Source organism: Haliotis asinina, chromosome 6, assembly GCF_037392515.1.
Source record: "Haliotis asinina isolate JCU_RB_2024 chromosome 6, JCU_Hal_asi_v2, whole genome shotgun sequence".
NCBI lineage: Eukaryota > Metazoa > Mollusca > Gastropoda > Lepetellida > Haliotidae > Haliotis > Haliotis asinina.
The window spans coordinates 6,449,664-6,472,225 of record NC_090285.1 but is presented as its reverse complement, the minus strand read 5'-3'; the positions used below and the strand labels follow the sequence as shown (position 1 = coordinate 6,472,225).

Below are 22,562 nucleotides of genomic sequence, written 5' to 3'. Positions count from 1 at the left end.
GCAAATGGTAGGTGGTCACATAATTCATAACTACTCGTGTCATTCCACCGATGACGTCTCGTGGCCATGTTTACGACCGGGTACTGTCTAAGCGCAAATGGGCATGAAGATGAAAATAGTCTAGTACTATTATCAACGAAAGCTAACTTTGAATTTCCAAACATTTCTCTTAGAATATCTACATCCCATTGTCAAAATAGCAATACGGTCATTCCCTTTTACAAATATGTTTCAGTGTTGAAAGGTGTTCATCTTTTAGAATCAAAGTTTACCTTTAAATTGTGCTTTGTATAGTGTAGCGAGGTTTCAAAGTTCAACGGTTCCACCAATTTAATGTTTTGAAATGCGTTTTACTATGCGGGATTTGTTTGGTTTGCCACGATTCTTGGCAATAATGGCGTATGAGAGGGGTACGAGTCTTCTTGTAGGTCACGGAAAGAGACGAGTAGTTAAGAATGGTGGTCACATATCATACTGAACTCGCCATCATCATATTTCGTTACAATGTCTATGGTCCATATATGCTCAGCAGTATTTCAACTATGGAATGTGATGGCGCTCTGTAAATAATTGAATTGGGAACACAAAATTCAGTGCTTGACACGAAAGCACTGACCTGTTTCATTCAGTTGTCTCCATTACGAGAAGCATCGATTGCTGGGGATCAACTGTATCCAAGAGCCTCTAGTTCGTTTGTATGTCAAACCATTAACACTCTCCAAATTTCCATTCTTATTGCCACCATACAGCTGGAATATTGCTGAGTGCAACCTTTAACAACCCAGCAACAATTCTTTCTGAACGCAGAATCATGGGAAAAACTGGGTACACATTCAATCAGATTTTATTTTGTTATAATTCTCGTAAATACCTGACCTGTATTACATCACAGCCATAAAAATCCTGTATTTTGCTTGTCATCACATCATGAAATCTTCAGCTTGCTTTGGGGTTTCTTTGTTTATTTGAAAAATTACAAATATGAACCCGAAACAGTTTCAAATGTGTAATCAGTTTGTTTTGTTATTGTTGTTTGTTTGAAATTTGCATAGTAATATACAGAATATATAAACAATGTTTATAATGAACTTGCTTATAACAAGCTGACTGTATTTCAAACTGCTTTTTCCTTCCCAACACATTGTATGTGTTTCAGGCAAAATATGCGCATAATGAAGTTCACTGAATGGTCCCTTTGTTATAATGATTCTTTAGTGTCGTCAGTTTTGTAACTGCTTTCCATATAGAGTCTCAGAAATCACTATGATAAAAGAAGAATTTCCCCAAAAAATCATGTCTGACATTTGGAGAGACAGGTAAATCAACCGAAATACCACAGTGATTTCATCATCTGAAGTATCTGCCCATTAATGAACCCATCATAACTACCCCAGGAGTTTTTCCTGCCTATTTGTGGTGAGTGTATAAATACAGCGCAGTTTCAACCCACCAGCATTGAGGAAGAAGGTCAGACAGGCCAGTACACCAACCACAGCAAAGCCTCCGGGCCATTCTGCAATATGGCCGCCAACCATTGGTCCTAGAATGAATCCAATGCTTGAGGCTGCATTAAACTGTCCAAAAACATGTGAGTGCTTCTCTTTTGATGTGATGTCGGCCAGATATGACTTTGAGATGTTTTGACTGTGCTTGAATAACCCTGTAAATACCAAAACATTTATGTTGCGGTGACACTGGGTTTATATTGGACAAACATTACTGCACCTACAGAATGATGCAATAGTTTCTGTTGGGAACGGGTTGACATCTCACAGTTGATGGCTGCTTCATTACCAATGTACAATCATTGAAAAAATTGGTTAGCATTATTTTTCAGATGTTCCTATCCAGATGTCTAATATGATGCAACCTGTTAATTTAACGAGATGACTATTATATCTCTAACGTACACATCCTGGAAAACTTCATGAAATATTCAGTCATGACTTTTCGGTTAGTAAAGTAAGTTTTCTGGCCAATACAACATGGATGATATGTTCCATCATCAAGTGTTTCAAACACTAAAACAGAAGGTCCAAAATTGCTTGTTTGATTATTAGAAAATGTGAATGATTGTTTGGTCACTGCAACCAATCTTTGAGCATTTAGATTAATTGGAACACCACTAGTGCTAGAGTAACGTTTATTCCCTGAAAATATGTCCTTTCCCTTTTGTGCAAAGCATTGGGGGAGAGTAACAAGCACAACCTTGTAACAGACTTTTTGTATGACACAGCCAGGGGACTGAACACTGACCGTCGGCTCACAAGGCAGACACTCCATTCACTACATATCAAAACTGAAGAGATGATAAGAAAAAATCCTCTGGAGGAATCATTTCTTGACATGGAGATCAATGCTACTTTTACCAATGTTCCAGCCAAATGGTAACAGCTGGCATTAGACACGACACCCATGTGAGAATCAAACATAGGTATTTAAATATAATGGTCTGACAATCTGACCACTGCACCACTCAACATTGCTAAAAGATCCTGTGACATTCTGTTATTGTTCAACACACAACCTCAAAGAATGTATACTCAATGTATAGTCTACAGGGGTTCAAAAATCCCATGCCTGATGCCCGGGACAAGTCAGTTTTCATTTCGGCAATCAAATAATGGTATTTTTCTTGTCCTTGGGTCACTAGATAATTCCTGATTGCAGTTTCAAACAGAAAATAAACATGGATTTCATTTCATATCTGCTCAAATGTAACTATTAAATTTAAAGGTCACATGCGACCAAAAAATCAAACATAATTTATCACTTATTCGTGACATCTAGTATACATTGCTATTTGTTAAAAAACGAATAAACAAAATTAAAAGCATACAATAGCGATTCAAAAGTGCAATATTTTTTACTTGGGCTTACTTCCCTCGAAACGAAGCCCTTGGGAGACCGAACCCAGTCGTAACGGGTGGCTGTGCACTCAAGGGTAACAACAACTTCCGATTGGCTGGTTCATTTGCTGATACGCTGAGGGTTCATTGTATGTACAGAAAGATGATCTGTTTGATGGGCCTTTTATAAGTATGGCTAGTCACAAGAAAGTAAGATTCTTTATGGATAACAACTTCTTTTATTGTACTTGATGCATCATTTCAGTATGGATTCATACACCGTTGTCAAACAAAATCATTTGCACTAGAATAAGTTGTTATCCTTAGAGAATGTATATAGAGATGATGGGTTTTGTAAATACACGTTCTCTGAATTTGAGTTCGATCAAATAAAAAATCATCTCAGCAGAAGATGGTGAACTACTGCGTGACTGGAAAGTGTCATTCGTCCAAGTACAAAGCAGGACAAATCCCGTCAAATCCAGTCATCCGAAAAAATGGCTGTAGTTTGTTTGCAACCCACAGACTTGTCATGTGTACAAGTATCACACCTGCCTAATTACATAATGTGGTAGAGACTGGACTCGGGTGCACGAGTCATAAATCAATTTATTTTGTTTATGGCTCATAGCCTGATATTTACTTGTTTGTGTACACAACCAAGATTAGACTACTGCTCACGACCTCATACTCGGAGCATGCATACTGTTTCAAGCTCCGCGAACCTATTCACTATGCACGCGTTATGGGCGCAGCGCAGCACAGCTGTTGAAACCAGTTTTCCCCCCAGTGCTGGGGGGAATTTAGTGAATCGTTTCAACTCAGATTTCGCAGGCTTTTTATTCATCGCGTTTTTTTCAACTTTATAGACTGAATTGGCACTTTGCTAGACATATCACACATCTACAAGCTGTCAGTTCAGGGAGTCCAATATTCAGCACATGTGACAAGGATTTGTATGCCAGTTGGAATTAAGTTCTTGTTTAACGTTGTAATAATTTATGAAGTAATCTCCTTCATTTCTCAGTTATTTTACCAATGCATACAAATGCTGTTGAAGAGGATTATTATGGAAGCATTTACTGCAGATTTGGGATAAACACTATCCTCAGAACAGGTCTAAACACACTTCTGATGAAATGCCCAATCCCATCTGAGCAGGTCGAGATACACCCCGATGACTTGCTTAATCCAATATTAAACCCCTTCTGAGAAGGTCGAGATACACCCCGATGACTTGCTTAATCCAATATTAAACCCCTTCTGAGCAGGTCGAGATACACCCCGATGACTTGCTTAATCCAATATTAAACCCCTTCTGAGAAGGTCGAGATACACCCTGATGACTTACCCAATCGCATGTCAAACCCCCGAGTAGGTTTAGATATCCCTGATGACTTACCCAATCTCATGTTAAACCCCCTCTGAGCAGGTCTAGATACACCCTGATGACTTACCCAATCGCATGTTAAACCCCCTCTGAGTAGGTCATGATACAGCCCTGATGACTTGCCCAATCGCATGTTAAACCCCCTGAGTAGGTCTAGATACACCCTGTTGACTTACCCAATCACATGTTAAACCCCCTCTGAGAAGGTCTAGATATCCCTGATGACTTGCCCAATCGTATGTTAATCTCCCTCGAAGTAGGTCGAGATACACCCTGATGACTTACCCAATCGCATGTTAAACCCTCTCTGAGTAGGTCTAGATACACCCTGATGACTTACCCAATCACATGTTAAACCCCCTCTGAGCAGGTCTAGATACACCCTGATGACTTACCCAATCGCATGTTAAACCCTCTCTGAGTAGGTCTAGATACACCCTGATGACTTACCCAATCGCATGTTAAACCCTCTCTGAGTAGGTCTAGATACACCCTGATGACTTACCCAATTGCATGTTAAACCCTCTCTGAGTAGGTCTAGATACACCCTGATGACTTACCCAATCGCATGTTAAACCCTCTCTGAGTAGGTCTAGATACACCCTGATGACTTACCCAATCGCATGTTAAACCCTCTCTGAGTAGGTCTAGATACACCCTGATGACTTACCCAATCGCATGTTAAACCCTCTCTGAGCAGGTCTAGATACACCCTGATGACTTACCCAATCGCATGTTAAACCCTCTCTGAGTAGGTCTAGATACACCCTGATGACTTACCCAATCGCATGTTAAACCCTCTCTGAGTAGGTCTAGATACACCCTGATGACTTACCCAATCGCATGTTAAACCCTCTCTGAGTAGGTCTAGATACACCCTGATGACTTACCCAATCGCATGTTAAACCCTCTCTGAGTAGGTCAAGATATCCCTGATGACTTACCCAATCGCATGTTAAACCCTCTCTGAGTAGGTCTTGATACACCCTGATGACTTACCCAATTGCATGTTAAACCCTCTCTGAGTAGGTCTAGATACACCCTGATGACTCACCCGATCGCATGTTAAACCCCCTCTGAGCAGGTCTAGATACACCCTGATGACTTACCCAATCGCATGTTAAACCCTCCCTGAGTAGGTCTAGATACACCCTGATGACTTACCCAATCACATGTTAAACCCCCTCTGAGCAGGTCTAGATACACCCTGATGAGTTACCCAATTGCATGTTAAACCCTCTCTGAGTAGGTCTAGATACACCCTGATGACTTACCCAATCGTATGTTAAACCCTCTCTGAGTAGGTCTAGATACACCCTGATGACTTACCCAATCGCATGTTAAACCCTCTCTGAGTAGGTCTAGATACACCCTGATGACTTACCCAATCGCATGTTAAACCCTCTCTGAGCAGGTCTAGATACACCCTGATGACTTACACAATTGCATGTTAAACCCTCTCTGACTAGGTCTAGATACACCCTGATGACTTACCCAATCGCATGTTAAACCCTCTCTGAGTAGGTCTAGATACACCCTGATGAGTTACCCAATCGCATGTTAAACCCTCTCTGAGTAGGTCAAGATATCCCTGATGACTTACCCAATCGCATGTTAAACCCTCTCTGAGTAGGTCTAGATACACCCTGATGACTTACCCAATTGCATGTTAAACCCTCTCTGAGTAGGTCTAGATACACCCTGATGACTTACCCAATTGTATGTTAAACCCCCTCTGAGTAGGTCAAGATATCCCTGATGACTTACCCAAGTGCATGTTAAACCCTCTCTGAGTAGGTCTAGATACACCCCAATGACTTGATCAATCCAATATTAAACCCCCTCTGAGTAGGTCGACCTCTCTGAGTTGGTCTAGATACCCCTGATGATTTACCCAATCGTATGTTAAACCCCCTCCAGGCAGGTCTTTTAAACCCCAATCCCATGTCAGACACCCTCTGAGCAGGTCTAGATACACCCTGATGACTTGGTCAGTCCAAAATTAAACCCTTCTGAGTAGGTCTTGATATCCCTGATGACTTACCCAATCATATGTTAAAGCCCCTCTGAGCAGGTCTAGATACACCCTGATGACTTACCCAATCATATGTTAAAGCCCCTCTGGGCAGGTCTAGATACACCCTGATGACTTGCTCAATCCAATATTAAACTCCATCGGAGTAGGTCTGGATATCCCTCATGACTTTTACCCAATCGCATGTTAATCTCCCTCGAAGTAGGTCGAGATACACCCTGATGACTTACCCAATCGTATGTTAAACCCTCTCTGAGTAGGTCAGGATACAGCCCTGATGACTCTCCCAATCCTATGTTAAACCCTGTCTGGGCAGGTCTAGATACTTCAACATAATATACAACTTATGATATGATTCATTAATAAAAAATACAACGGGAACTAGGTAGTAGAGTGTTGAAACAATGTACTGCTTTCCTCTATGTACTGCTTTCCTCTATGTACTGCTTTCCTCTATCAAGTATTCTGTCATTTCTTTTTCACCAAAACTAGAAGCTAACTCAATGCTTTTCTCATTACTGACTTCAACGCCCACTGATGTATAATAAATCATAGCCTGACCTGTGCAATGTCGTCCATGAGTGGAAGCATCGTATTTCCTTGTCTTAGCAATGGACTTCCTCATTGACCAAAACACCTTGAAAGTGGATACACACCCAATATTCAATCAACATACACAATTTGACAATAACACATTACCTACAACTATATAACTTTGACCTTCACTTTTGATCTTTTGAAACACAACCTGGTAAAAATTGAAAAAACATCTTCACTATGTTTTCAGATGATCGTTTGATTTGCTTGACAGTTGAAATATGTTTAATTATTTCCATGCTAATATTATTTGATTTAACAGAACATCAGAGCTGTACCACACTCTACCAGAGATGCCAACCCCAAAGTGTTGTAAATAGTAGTTTCAAGGATCAAAATTAGTAGTTTGAATGCAAAATTAGTAGTCAACTAAATACTTAAAATCATGACGGATTCTGAGAAAGATAACATGATGCTATTCAAGAGTGAAGATTTAATTTCATGTGTGCCTAACAACAGATCTCCAAATTAACAACATTACATTTCTTCTTCTGGTGCCTATTTGGCTAAAATGTATTAAATCGAAGAAACAATATGATTTTGTCTATAGATTTGAATTGTAATGAATTTTCTTCACATTTTGTATAATTTTTAATGCAATGATATTGGCATAGTCTGAGACTAAAATTTGTAGTGGCTTTGATAAAATCGTGAAGGTTTCCGCTATACCGCAGAATATTTTGTTTCTCACTCTGAAAACATTTCTAGTTGACCCCCAAACTCTTCAACATGTTTGCAATCTAAATATACATGAAGAATTCAGAATTTGTTTCTCAGAATGAGCAGAAATCATCATAAAAATTTTTAAGTGTCACCATGTCTTGACGCTTCATGCATACAACTGACTGAACAATGAGGAATTACTACGTCCATGTTTCAGCAATCAGATGTGAAACATACTTTCTATTCCTGGATGTTTAGTTTTTATCCTAATAAGTATAAGTATCATCTCCCTTGCTCACAGAGGAATACTTTAATTTTTGTAATCTCTCAATAGTCTTCATATAGACTTGTTCCTGGCTGTCACTGCACTGTGTAATTTTTTGACGGAGGGAGATTCATCCATTATTCTATAGTATGGATTTTACTTTGGTTGTTCTAGAATCAAGATATCTAGGATATGTCATTTGACCAGAGCCCTGATCTTGACCTACCTCCAGGTATCCTGGCTAGCAGCATGATAAAGATAGAAGTCGCGAGTCCCATAATTCCATAGCCACATCCTGTGAGGACCAACGTCACAATGAGGCTCACTCTTCTCCCAACCATGTCACTCCACTTGCCCTTCAAAAACAAACATGACTGATATCAACAGAACGATTACAGAACAATTGTAAATTTGAATCAACAGTTCGCTATATTTTGTAGACAGGCAATGTTAGTGGCTTCCTCGAGGACTATTTGACTTTGAGTGCTGAAGGCAACAACATCCTACATGTGCTGGTCTTATAAGTTACAACGTGTAACAAGAGACGGTGTCATCACATGAATGTCTTTTTCTGACTGGCTAAGCACTCTTCCATTGCTTTCAACATACCTCACTTGCAAGTGAGGCATATTTCAATTTATATCCAATATTCACTGTAGAACAAAGGCACATAAACTGGAACACTATTTGTCACATGTCTGAACCAAGTTTGACTAGGGCATCTATAATGGTTCTGATAACAAAACAGATAAACTGATGAACTGGTTTCAATAATATCTGATAACTTTTATGCGGTTGGGGATAAAAAAGACCAAACTATCAAAGGGAATGGTTAATCACTTGACAACTAATAAAATGTGGCACCCCCACAATTGTATGGATTTCTGGTACTCAAAATAAGCAGTATAAAATGAGTATATCCCTACCAAGTCAAAGTTGTTGCCTTTCAGGTTTCAAAATTAACACTTTGAGGTAGCAAATTTGCAATTCAAAATCTCATTTTGCTACCTAAAGAAAACACACAGAAGCAACAACTTGCTGCTTGGTATTCTTTCAATGAAACTGCTTACATTCATAAATTAGTCAGCATTTTCAAAGGACGGATCTCCACTTGTGAACTTTCACTCATAAACTTACCCATACTGGTATTTTACTTTCCCCAGAATGCTAATTTGTCACTAAAATAGTGACAGAAAACCAGTCAAATCTGTGTGCATTCGTATAAGTATAACATTACTGAATTTTGATGTTTTATAAAAGACTTTTGTCATTTCCTGTATAGGCATGATGAAACATTGTCTGCTAGTACAAGGAGACCTAATACAGTTCCATATGGCCATCGACAGTAATGGGACTGGAAGAAAGGAATTAACAGCAATACGAAATAATGCTGCTACCTCATACTTGCTACCTGCTAAAAATTTAATTCCAAACACTGCCATGGAAACTTATAAAAACATATCAGAAAGTAAACAACCAAAGTATGAAAATGCTCCAGTTCACCACAAGTCCTGTCCTACCCATGGGCCATGATTGGTCCAGAAATATTCCAAAAATTCAAGACAATCTGCAGCAAAAATAAAATTTCTCTTTAATATGTTTATGTAACAAATGAACAAAAGACTCCCGTGTACTGGGAATATAAACTGTTTTGTTATGGACAAGAGAGCATGTGGTGGATTTTGTGTGTAGAGTCAAGTCACAATTCAGTTGATGTTAAGCAACACTTTGACCATCTTTGGAAACTTTGCTCCTGGGTGATTGAAAGAGTGAGTTTAGTTTTTTCTGCTGTTAGCAATAGTCCAGTGGGGTACACCAGAAATGAGCTTCACACATTGTACTCATGTGGGGAATAGAACCCAAGTCTTCAAAGTGACAAGCAAACACCTTAACCACTAACCTTCACGACTAGGAATAATAGAATAAAACTGCATCCGTATGAAATATCCATACATGACCTAAACCAAATGTATGACAAGTACATAATGTCTAATGAGGCAGTGAGAATTATCTTCCTGCAGACCTGTGATGATCCTGTTAAGAATTATTTTAAAGCATATACATATATGTTTGTATATTCTGAATATGGCTGGCAGTAAACAGCAAATAGATATCTAAAAACTATTTCATGGAATAAATTTCAAGCAGTGGGACTTCAGTCTTCAGTGTTGACTCTTGAGAATTTCCAGGAGAGACAGTCCTACTGTACAACGAAGCACATGTGAAACATGTAATCTCACTTACGGTAAGGGAGTTGGTTAAAAATTGCCAATGTCTGCCCAGCAGTGAATGGATACCAGGTGGGTATGTATATGACTGTTAACCTCCTAGAGCTTCATGGCATCTTTGGTGAACCAGGTTAATAAAGTGTTAGCACCCTAAGCATGCACTAGTGTCAGGATATAGACGACTTAAAAATATCCATTATCATTAGTATTATTATTATTATGGCATAGCATCAGACGCATCAGATATTCCTGGCAGAAGGTGACACTGGTGATTCACTTGTCATTTTCCCACTGAAATATTTTCATTATAATTTCTCTAAGTATATCAAGGAAATGGACAAAACGTGGGGTACAAGAATAGAATTTGTTATTATTCATTTTGGTTTGGAATAGAATTTCTGTAAATTATTTTAATTAAAATATTTTAACAACGTAATTATATGCCTAGTGATAATTAACATGCAAAATGCATTTTCAAATACACATCTGACTAAATTTTGGCTAGAGAAACAGAAAACCAAACCAGCAGCTCTTAATTATTAGTTTGTCTGGTCATGTTATAGAACAGGATGGCAGCATTTAATTTTTTCTGTTAAACCATACCACAAAAGGCTATAAGCTTCATGGTAATGACTATACATTGATGCTGCTTCCCAGAATATCCTCAAGGTTGCCTTCATCGTCTTCATCAACACTGAATCGTGACTGTGGAGGGATATTGGATCTGCAAACTCATTACTTCTAATGCACTCAAGGTTTTTAGATTCAGATTTCGTCTCAAAAAGCTGCCAGTCTCTGACATTTCAAATGAAAAGGAATCAAGCTGTCTTATCTTGTCACGAAGTACCACAATTCTTATCAAGCAAGTTAGCAGATATACAACTCAGTGTGCCACTAATGTTGATTATTCCTGCTCATTATTTGTAACGGAAAATGTATGAGAATATCTTTTCTCGTCTGTAGTTTGAGAAGCCTGTAGATTAAAGTAAATGAAATATGCTGGCAACTGTTTGTGGAGATAGGATCATGACTAAAGACCACAGTGATTTCTTCAGTGGGCAATGGAATTAGTTATCAGAAATAGATGTTCTTTTTTCTCTAAGATCAAAACACATATTTGCTGTTTGAGACTAATCAAAGTAAATGTCATGTTGTCAATGCAGAGATTAGCAACACATGTGGTGATTGATGTACAACACACTGACTGCAGAAACCAACATGACCTTCACCTTTAAGCCTAAGGCATTGTGTAGAAGAGCATCATTACTTAGGTAGCAGTGCAGAAACATAAGCTGGCCATCTTCTATGCTGATACCTCGAGTGGAGGTATCAGTGAATCAAAACCTTTGTTTAATCAAGCAGTTTTAGACAACACTGAAACTTTGCATCTATCTCTGACTCAATCAGCATGGGGGCATTATGTGGAGCTTGTATTATACAACTTGATGAGCAATTTGATATGGGTCGTGGTTAGAAGACCCACAAGCGAGGCCCCATAAGCCTGACTACACATACTGCAAGTTGTACATACAAAACATCAGTGGGAAAAAACATGTGCTAATTAAAACCTGAAAAAATCTGTGACAAAATCTCACAATCGGGTGACTTAGCCAAAAAGTGATTCATCCTAAGGTAATTTCTCTAAAGGGACTTAATTAGTTTCTCTCTAAAGAGTTTAAGCTGTGTGACCTGGCTACATAGAGCCAATTCTGGACTTGTTTATACAGAGACATTTTTAAGGAAAGATATTAACGTTCTCCAACTGCCATGAAGAAATAGCAGAGCAAAATATTAACTACCTAACATGCGCCATAATAATTTGAGTCCTGGGAAATTTCCGTCTTGATGCATGCAAATACCTGCTGTTACTTGTTACATATTGAGTTCTAGTTGTATGTATTAAAATGATATATCCATTTCAACTTAATCATCACATGTATACTGTAAAAACACAAGTTAGGGAGCTTTACTGTTTCAATACTTTTATGAAACTGTATATCAGTATTCATGGATCCTTAATTCTTTTGTACAGAGACATATACCAGCAATAAATCCCTTTGTGTTGCAAAAGTAGTTTTGGCCTCTTGTCCACTTTTCAACCAAGACTGTTCTGTAGAAATTTGTTTCAGTCAATACATCCAATGGCATTGTGTCTAGTTTTGATAAACATTCTCAAGCCATGTCAAATATCCACATATGATGGATGTACATCACGAGTATGGACCTCTTAAAGGAAACATTTATTCTGATTATACTGCTTTTCTGTCCTTTAACCCCCCCCCCATAAAGGCAAGAGTGGAAAAAACCCATTGCCCAACGTCCCAGTCCTGTGTTTTTTTCTGCCGGGTAAGCAAATTTGTATATGATGCTGTACCAGTGTCCAGTTGACTTTCTGATGATTATTATGTTTCTTATTAAAAAAATCTACTTATTTAATGGGCATTCAAGAAGTTGGTGAGTCAAAAATGAAACATACAGCTTTATGGATTACAAGTTCTTGTTTTTCACGTTGAGCGACGTTTGGATGTAGATTCTTACATCATTTTCAAGCTAAATGTGAATACAACCAATTAGTGCGAAGCTTGTATACATGGTATGTTGTGACAAACAGCGGAATAACATTGACAACAGTATGTGATAGAGTAAACAAGTGGTACATAGTTGTAAGAGGCCAGTAGGGAACTAAGACAACAAAGCTCACTAGTGATGAAGCCAATGATGAGTGGGATTAAGTACTAACAACAAACAGACACAATGCTTAGACAGTCTATGGTTTGATTAGTTCTTCATAGGCTGATGGCATGTAGTACCCATCAATGTGATAAACAAGAAATTGTAATCTATAAAGCTGTAGGTTTCATTTTTAAAAAACATCAACAAGAAATTTGGCTGATACAGTGGAAAAATTATCAGGACAAGTGATTTTACATGTGCAACTGTACCAGAGTACTGTAGGAACTTTACTGTTATTTCCCCCATGCCATAAAGGGCACCTGTTTGAAAATCAAGGGTCTCTGGTCTTCATGGAAATATCCATTGTGATGTAAATATTCAGTACACTTACCATAACTGGACTGGAGAAGAGCTGAAGGGCTCCATATGTAGATCCTACAATGTAAACACAAATGCATTACGTCCTGTCCTGCAGATGGGTGAGTGAGGGGGTTGTGTTGCATGCTGTTTGCAATGCTGTAAACTCAGCAAGCTGAACTGTGTCAGGTCTGGGTTAGACAAACCACTAGTGGATAGTGTGTGGCAACTGCCATGATGTATTAATATTGCTAAAAGTGAAGAAAAAATATTTTCACTCCAATGAAGCCAGCCTGAAGGATCACTATGGAACAGAATGACTGTTTCTTGCCAGTTGGCTGATGTCAGAGATGTTGAATTTTGTATTGATATTCATCATGATAACTAACATTCATCTACAACATGGTGCTTATGATCTGAGAATCCTGTCAGGGAGAATCTCAGATGAATGTCCTCAATTTAATAACGTCAAAAGTACTTTTACTGAGGTACTATTATTGATGTCGACACATCAAGACACGCAAGTGTGTTTCTGTACTACCCATCAAAAGTTTAGATTCACTAGAGTAAATGTAGCACACGTGCTTCAGTCAACTAAATTCTGCAAAAAAATTCCATACTGTATAACGGTACTATTTACACATGAACTGATGTATTGTTAAACAAATTCGTCACATTGAAAAATGTTGTCATGAGTACAATGAAAGATGAAACTCACTGAAAACTGTCGAATTCTAAACAAAACTTTACACCACAACACAGCTGTTCACATGCGCAATATCGGTTTGATGCATGATCCATGATCCTGGTGCAATTCATCGGCATAAGGTTTACAGCTGGTTCCCCCAAGTTAGTGGAGAAATTTACCTTTGATTTAACCACATATTTATACATAATATATAGTGAGTGCTTTAAGTGAGTCTAACCTTCTGATGAGTAGTATATTTATCAACCAAGATCATTCTTCTAACTTTACCTGTTTGTGTTTGTTAATGACAAGCATGTATATAAGAACAGCTTTCTTGTTTTGAGGGCTGATTTGAGGAGTCAGTTGCCATTTTACTTATATCTAACCACTTTACACAGATCATCATTTGTTTTCATTTGAGGACGGCTCCCTGGGATGATACTTTGACAGCCAAGGATGGTAAATTGACATTCACACTATTGGTTGTTGTAAGAAGCGACTAACAGGATTGAGTGGACCGACCCACTGACTGGGTGGACACATGTCATCATATCTCAATGGCATAGATTTATGCACATGCTGTTGATCACTGGATTGTCTGGTACAGACTCGATTATTTACAGACCACTGCCATATATTGCAGAGTCTGGTGTAAAACTAAAATCAATCACTCACGTTTTTCATACTGAATGTGAAAAAATACCACCACTTACCAAATATCCCGGCTACAGTAGTGGAGGCACCGAGACTGCGTGCATGAGGCAGGATAAGTGGCATGATCATGCTCACAGCAAACAGATCCTGGAACAGAGGAATAACATAACAACCCAGTCACCGTCTTCCTTGTCAGTAGGACCATCTCCACCAGGACAGTAGTAGCATGTCCACTAGGTCAGTAGTAGCATGTCCACATGTCCACCAGGTCAGTAGTAACATGTCCACCAGGTCAGTAGTAACATGTCCACCAGGTCAGTAGTAGCATGTCCACCAGGTCGGTAGTAACATGTCCACCAGGTCAGTAGTAACGTGTCCACCAGGTCAGTAGTAGCATGTCCACCAGGTCAGTAGTAACATGTCCACATGTCCACCAGGTCAGTAGTAACATGTCCACCAGGTCAGTAGTAACATGTCGACCAGGTCGGTAGTAACATGTCCACCAGGTCGGTAGTAACATGTCCACCAGGTCAATAGTAATATCTCCACCAGGTCAGTAGTAACATGTCCACCAGGTCGGTAGTAACATGTCCACCAGGTCAATAGTAACATGTCCACCAGGTCAGTAGTAGCATGTCCACCAGGTCAGTAGAAGCATGTCCACCAGGTCAGTAGTAACATGTCCACCAGGTCGGTGGTAACATGTCCACCAGGTCAGAAGTAGCATGTCCACCAGGTCAGTAGTAGCATGTCCACCAGGTCAGTAGTAACATGTCCACATGTCCACCAGGTCAGTAGTAGCATGTCCACCAGGTCAGTAGTAGCATGTCCACCAGGTCAGTAGTAACATGTCCACCAGGTCAGAAGTAGCATGTCCACCAGGTCAGTAGTAACATGTCCACCAGGTCAGTAGTAGCATGTCCACCAGGTCAGTAGTAACATGTCCACCAGGTCAGTAGTAGCATGTCCACCAGGTCTGTAGTAACATGTCCACCAGGTCAGTAGTAGCATGTCAACCAGGTCAGAAGTAGCATGTCCACCAGGTCAGTAGTAACATGTCCACCAGGTCAGTAGTAACATGTCCACCAGGTCAGTAGTAGCATGTCCACCAGGTAGGTAGTAACATGTCCACCAGGTCAGTAGTAACATGTCCACCAGGTCGGTAGTAACATGTCCACCAGGTCGGTAGTAACATGTCCACCAGGTCAATAGTAACATGTCCACCAGGTCAGTAGTAACATGTCCACCAGGTCAGTAGTAGCATGTCCACCAGGTAGGTAGTAACATGTCCACCAGGTCAGTAGTAGCATGTCCACCAGGTAGGTAGTAACATGTCCACCAGGTCAGTAGTAACATGTCCACCAGGTCAGTAGTAGCATGTCCACCAGGTAGGTAGTAGCATGTCCACCAGGTCAGTAGTAGCATGTCCACATGTCCACCAGGTCAATAGTAACATGTCCACCAGGTCGGTAGTAACATGTCCACCAGGTCAGTAGTAGCATGTCCACCAGGTAGGTAGTAACATGTCCACCAGGTCAGTAGTAACATGTCCACCAGGTCAGTAGTAGCATGTCCACCAGGTCAGTAGTAGCATGTCCACATGTCCACCAGGTCGGTAGTAACATGTCCACCAGGTCAGTAGTAACATGTCCACCAGGTCAGTAGTAACATGTCCACCAGGTCGGTAGTAACATGTCCACCAGGTCGGTAGTAACATGTCCACCAGGTCAGTAGTAACATGTCCACCAGGTCAGTAGTAACATGTCAACCAGGTCGGTAGTAACATGTCCACCAGGTCGGTAGTAACATGTCCACCAGGTCAGTAGTAACATGTCCACCAGGTCAGTAGTAGCATGTCCACCAGGTAGGTAGTAACATGTCCACCAGGTTGTTGTATGAAGAGACTAATGGATTGGTGGTCAGCCTTACATTTATAAATGTGATATCTTTCTATTATACAGTCTAAGTAAACTTTTCCTCAGTACTTTTCGTTACACTCCACTACTGAGTCTAACAAAACCTTATGAGGGGTCGAGTCAGATTGACCAATCAGAACACAGCTTACCAAATCGCGAAAGTGCACATTTGCACATACCTTTTGAACTTTTTTATCTCGAAAAGGTTTGTACCAGAACGATTCTGAATGCTATTTAGCGTACACTCGCTTCCGGGTGATGCACACGGCGTAAGTACAACCATGACAACGGTGAGTAAACAGTCGCTGAAAATAGTGTTTTTGACAATATTCATGGATGTTATCTTGCAGAAATATTAGCTAATGGTAACCATGTCACCAAAAACCCCAAAGCGTACATACTGCAGATCAAATAACTGTGTTATATGCAAATTTTTGTTTGTGGAGAGATCTGTCAGTGACCTGAATATTTTGAAAGTCCCTAAGATCCCTAAATAATAGCTGTTGTTTGATTGGTTAAACCTATTTAACCATCTCGCATTTGATTGGACGGTGATTGGTCGCCCAAAGGTTACCTGACGCAACCTTCTACTAGGTTTTGTTAGACTCAGTGGTGGAGAGTAACGAAATACACTGAGACTAAGTTTACTTAGACTGTTCTATTATATAAATTTACACGTCACTTTCCCTCCTACATAAGACAGCTGCAGAGCTTAACAAGCATGGTAAAGCAATGGTAGAAGTAAATGGTTTACAGTTACACATTCTAGCCTCATTTGCCAAATGTGCTGCACAGTATATAGAGAACTTGACATTTTGAAAGCCATCTTAAACCATTGGCATTTCTCTCTGTGGACCACAGAATATTTTGAGGAAAGAAAATACATTAAAAATAATAAATTGACAGATCTAAGTTTAAAGGAGCAATGATAAGGCAAAAATCTGTGCCATTTTCACAGATTCACAGAATTAGAGTTTTTAACAGGATCACATGTGAGGACAGTGTGTACAAAGTATGTAGGACATACATGACAGACCTGATTTACAGATTAAACATAAGGCAGTGTAATGATCCTGCTGGAGGCCATTGTCTTCCGATGATTTACTTGGTGCTAGATAACACTGATGAAAGAAATGTTCAGCTTGTCATGTGCTGGTATCTCCTGTTATGCATGAGATTGTTGTAAATCTGGATATGTATGTGGATGATCTACTTTACTGTAATTAGGAGTATCATTTTAGTGAAGGTTTAAGCAATCTTATCAAGACAGTGATGTACAGAGCATGTTTGAGAAGCATGTATCCAAGTCTGAAAAAATTTTTTAACAGTTGATTTGATTGTGTGTGGTTACATGGGAGTGATGGAGTCTGTTAAGTACAACTGCATGAGGCTATTTGTTGTCACTATGGGTGGCCCACTTGTCTCCAGTTGGCTGTGCACGATTTCTGCATGCCATACACCTATGATCCTATGTTCGAATCCTGGTCTGCATCAGTTTGTGTTCTAGGTGTGTCAGCACCATCAATGCTTGTGATAAAGCATCCAAATTCTGTCTACATCACCTGGCTCCCCTCACGTCAAGGTCCTTTATATAACTACTGGCAAACAAGGATAAGTTGAGCACAACAGACCCTAACAGCATGTGTGAGCTCCGCCCACTGGCGCTTACCATTGTGAGCAAAGGGGCCCCAGGGCCCACTTGCACAAAACATTCTTAGTGCTACGATGTTCGTAATTCCCATTTTCAAACATAGGCTTAAGATGGTCGTAGCGCTAAGATCGCTTCATGAAAGATGGCCCAGGTTGTCTGCGTCATGCAAATGGGTAAGGCTCGTTGCCTGTCTCAGCCTAAATCTGCTCTCCCTTTCACAAACCAAATGGGATACCATGCACTAAGTCAAGAAATCCATGACAGGGGCCGTAACTCTGTAATAAATTTTAAAACGAAGTCTGTTTTCGAACTCCATCAAGGCATTCATGTCTTGAAAACACATACCACATTTGGTTTCCCAAGAGAAATTCTGTCCCCATTATCTAGGACAGATGATGGGAGATAATAATAGTCTGGACCACACATGCATGGATGAATGTTAGCTGCTACTTGTAGTTTGAAAATATTATTTTGATTGTACATTAATCTTGTGTGGTCACTATTTCACAATGAACTTCTGAATAAAGTACTTTCTGAATTTACCTTTGTATTCTGGAAATTATCTTCTTACACTTAAATTGTCCAAACTGTTTATCAAAACTATGGTATGACATCTGGAATTGATGTAACTGTATGTTTGTAAAGAAAAATATCGGCATCAGTAAGCAATAAAGTGAATAGAAATATGTCAAGAGACAATTTCACAGCAGCAAATGTTAATGTTTTTGGAAGAGCTGAGTACAAATTAAAACTCCCCAATTCCAGTTATGAAATATACATATGCTACAGTCAGATTGTGAAATCAGTCATTACGCATCATTTTGTGCAACAACAATCAATATACTTCAGCCAATTCATAAAATTTCATTTCATCTATATGTGGTATGCACAGTTTTGTGAGGTGAGGCTACTCTGGACACAGCAAGTCTCAAACAAACAGGTGTAACTGCTTAAAAGTCACTGTGACAATAGTTTTAACAGTTCGTGAGAATAAGCGATGTTGAAATTGTGATCCACTCTGTACATTAAAGGTCACATGCAACCAAAAAATAAAAAAAGATTAAAACACAGTTATCACTTATTCATGATATATGAAATACATTGCTGATTAAGAAAAGACTAACAGAATTATAAGCGTATGATCACAAACCAAAAGTCCAATATTTTGTACTTGGGCTTATCTCCCTCGAAACGAAGCAGCCGCAATACCGAACCCAGTCAGAGCCGGTGGGCGTGCACTCAAATGTAACAACAGGTAAACTGTAGCACAAATGGGTTGCTCAGCATAGAGAAAATGATCAGTCTTCTTACATGCAAGGGAAGCGAGCAAAGGTTGGCAACGTAGTTTCTTCGCTTCGGTTCGAAAAATATTTTTCATGTCAAAATAAAATATTGCCACCATCAAAGGCATACACCCATCACTGCACTGACTTATGTTCTCACATTTCCAACCCCATGTTGAACAATTACTCACATGAAATATTTTTTATTCAACATTTTAAGCACAACTCATGGTATATCATACTGTTCTTTGCCTCCATTATCCCTTCCAGCTTCCAGTTCAACAAAGTGAAGGAAAAGGAGGATATTATTCCATATGGAATGCTTACTTACCTCCCCTGCTTCATTCGCCCATTACGCCAGAAGTGTTTTTATGTAGAATAAATGTTACGAAAATTCTAACAATAGCGGCGACATATAAGACAAATAAACTCCAACTGGTTCATGATAAAATTAAGCAATAGGATATATTTTTTAAATTTCTGCTTATTCTTGTTCTGTCACTCCATTCAACCGGAAACGGGCAGGGGTAATGGAGGCGAAGAATGATCTGAAGTGGCACTTAAAATGTTTAATAAAACATATTGCAGGAAATCTGAGAGCACAACCATGTGAGGAAATGGGAGTGTACCTTTGGCCGTGGCGATATTTTATTTTGACATGAAAAATATTTTTTGATCCGAAGCGAGGGTAGTACGTTGCCAACCTTTGCTCGCTTCACTCGCATATAAGAAGACTTGTCATATTCTCTATTCTGCGCAACCCCATTTGCGCTACAGTTTGCCTGTGGTGTAACAAAGCCTCTTCTTTGGCAACTGATTCATTTGCCAATACGCTTTGCCGGCTCTTTGCTTATGGTGTATAAGCATGATAGGTGTTCACTTCAAATTGGATGTGGTCAGTGATTGAAGTTGTGCATTGCATATTGTCATTAGCAGACAGGCAGACAAATAGGTGAGAATAAACCAGACATTGAGTTTTCTCTGTGACAGAGTCTGCCTATCACAATCAATATGTTTCTTAATGTAACATGTAGATTATTTACTTGTTTGTGTACACAACCAAGATTAGACTACTGCTCATAACCTCATACTCTGGGCACACATACTATTTAAAGCTCCGTGAACCTATTCACTGCACATGCATTATAAGCGCAGAGCAGCATAGCTGTTGAAACCACGTTTTCCCCCAGTGGTGGGGAAAAATTAGTGAATCATTTGAACCTGGATTTCGCAGGCTTTTCTTCATTGCATTTTTTTTTCAACTTTATAGGTTGAATTGGAATTTTTGATGATTTGTTTCGGTAAGTACATACCAAAAGGTATAAGAATCTGCAAAGTTGTGTTTTACATGGCATGTGACCTTTAAGTGAAATTTTATGAAATGACTGAAGTACTGTACATTGATTGTTGCAACACAAAATGACACAAAATGGCTGACACTCTGAGTGATTTCACAAAATGGTTGATTTCACAATCTGAGTGGAACATATACACATTAGGAAGTTCTGAAATAAACATACTCTTAGTCTCCTGTCAGCTTGATATTTTTCACCTATATTTACTGAAATTATATTTCCAAAGCAAAGCGACTCAATCAATGCTTGTCTTGATGTTGGACATGTGAAACAAACAACAAAATATGGATGGCCTACCATGATTTGCAGTGCCAAGAACAAAACAATGCAGACAATTCAGTGCTTGATTTTGAAAAGAACCCATGCTGTCATTGTATAATGACGCAGAAGCAACAAAGGCAACAGCCACGTCATCCACATGTTTACTCGTTGAGACCATTGTGATATAACATGGGCACCTATACTCACAAAAACAAATAAGGGAGCACATGAAAGTACAAGTGTTCCTTTATTTATTTCCAGAATTTCACCTGCAGTGCAAAACATACTTTGTGAAGAAACCTGTAAAAGAATAAAGGAACACTTGTACTTTCATGTGTTCACTTATTCCTTTCAGATTAAAATCTAAAAACATATGGAATAAGTTTTGAAACTGGATAAGAACACAGACAAATATCACAGTGAATATTGATAAGAAGGAAATCATATTTGGATACTCTGAAAAATCAAACAATGACCTCATCTCCTGATAACAGCTGAACAGTAGTCAAATATTGAGAGAGTACATGCCCATGTCCAACTTGCCCATTGGCATACAATGTCCAATAAGAACTCCCCTCCCTCAAACTGAAATGGGTGACACATGTTTATCATCCCCCCTTTCCATAACACTGATGAGTGGTACCTAACATGCATGTCATTGTGGTCTATATTTGGTTTCAGTTGATGTCAGGATTTAATTTGTGCCTCAAAATGATGAATTAAAAAGGAGACTAACCGGAATGGATGGCAAGGTTTGCTGACTTGGTTGATACCTCATCATAATTCAGTAGCTTAGATGGATGTCAATCACTGACTTGTCTAATTCAGACTCGATCATTTACAGACAGCATTCATATAACTGGAATACTGCAGAGTGCAGCATTAAACAACATAACAGGAAAACAAACATTTAAACAAAAAGTCATCTCATTGAAGCAGAAAAAATTGTGGCCATGTGGCACTTTGCTTTGTAACTGTTTAATATTAATCCACTCATATATCCACCCTTATGATCTAGTGATTGACACCATGAACATCGTACTACACACATGTTGTATATTATGCCATCCATCGATCCGACAAGCCTGACCACCCTTGTCACGTGGGTAGCCGCTAACATGAAGCAGGGATGGTTGAAAACGACATCCCCAACTTTCGCAGGAGCATGGATTGATCTTCACTAGTGTAGAAATAACGTCGTGAAAACAAAAGGGCCTAAATTTTCGAAGCTCTCTTAGAGCTAAGATAGTCGTAGGTTAATGTTAATGTATGACAGTTACGACTAACGCAGCGCTAAGAAAGCTTCGAAAATCTAGGTCCAGTGTCACAAGGCAACGCCTAGTACAGGTACAGATAATCAAACGCAGCCGTTTGTACACTATCACGGTGTTCCGTCACTCGTTTGGGGCACGCGACAGTGGACCTCATAGAGATATGATTTAATAATTCAAAAGTCGACAGAACAGCGGGTTGTTGGAAAATAGAATTGGTCTACTCTGATCCGTTCAACATGGACTACTTTACCAAAAAGCCACTAAAGTTGACAAGGGCAGCAGGCTCCATGATTCTGTTTGTAAATCGCCCCATGTCAACATCCGTCACGGCTTGTAGGTATCACCAGTGTAGACGTGGTACCTGTCACGACGTGAAGGTAGTTTCATGCGGAAGTGGTCGACGGCTACTTTAAGGGAGGTAAC

At 39.4% G+C, this 22,562-nt stretch overlaps 1 protein-coding gene across 1 annotated transcript in view; it reads right to left on the bottom strand.

The window, feature by feature from the left end:
* LOC137288144 (major facilitator superfamily domain-containing protein 9-like) overlaps nt 1-22,562 on the bottom strand; it is a 26,777-nt gene extending 4,215 nt beyond the window's left edge. The window contains exons 1-5 of the mRNA XM_067820558.1: nt 22,390-22,562; nt 14,459-14,546; nt 13,092-13,135; nt 8,026-8,155; nt 1,451-1,660 (exon numbers count right to left, since the gene is read on the bottom strand). Of these exons, the coding sequence (XP_067676659.1) occupies nt 1,451-1,660; nt 8,026-8,155; nt 13,092-13,135; nt 14,459-14,546; nt 22,390-22,452 (535 nt within the window). The 5' untranslated portion in view covers nt 22,453-22,562. The remainder of the gene's footprint in view (nt 1-1,450; nt 1,661-8,025; nt 8,156-13,091; nt 13,136-14,458; nt 14,547-22,389) is intronic.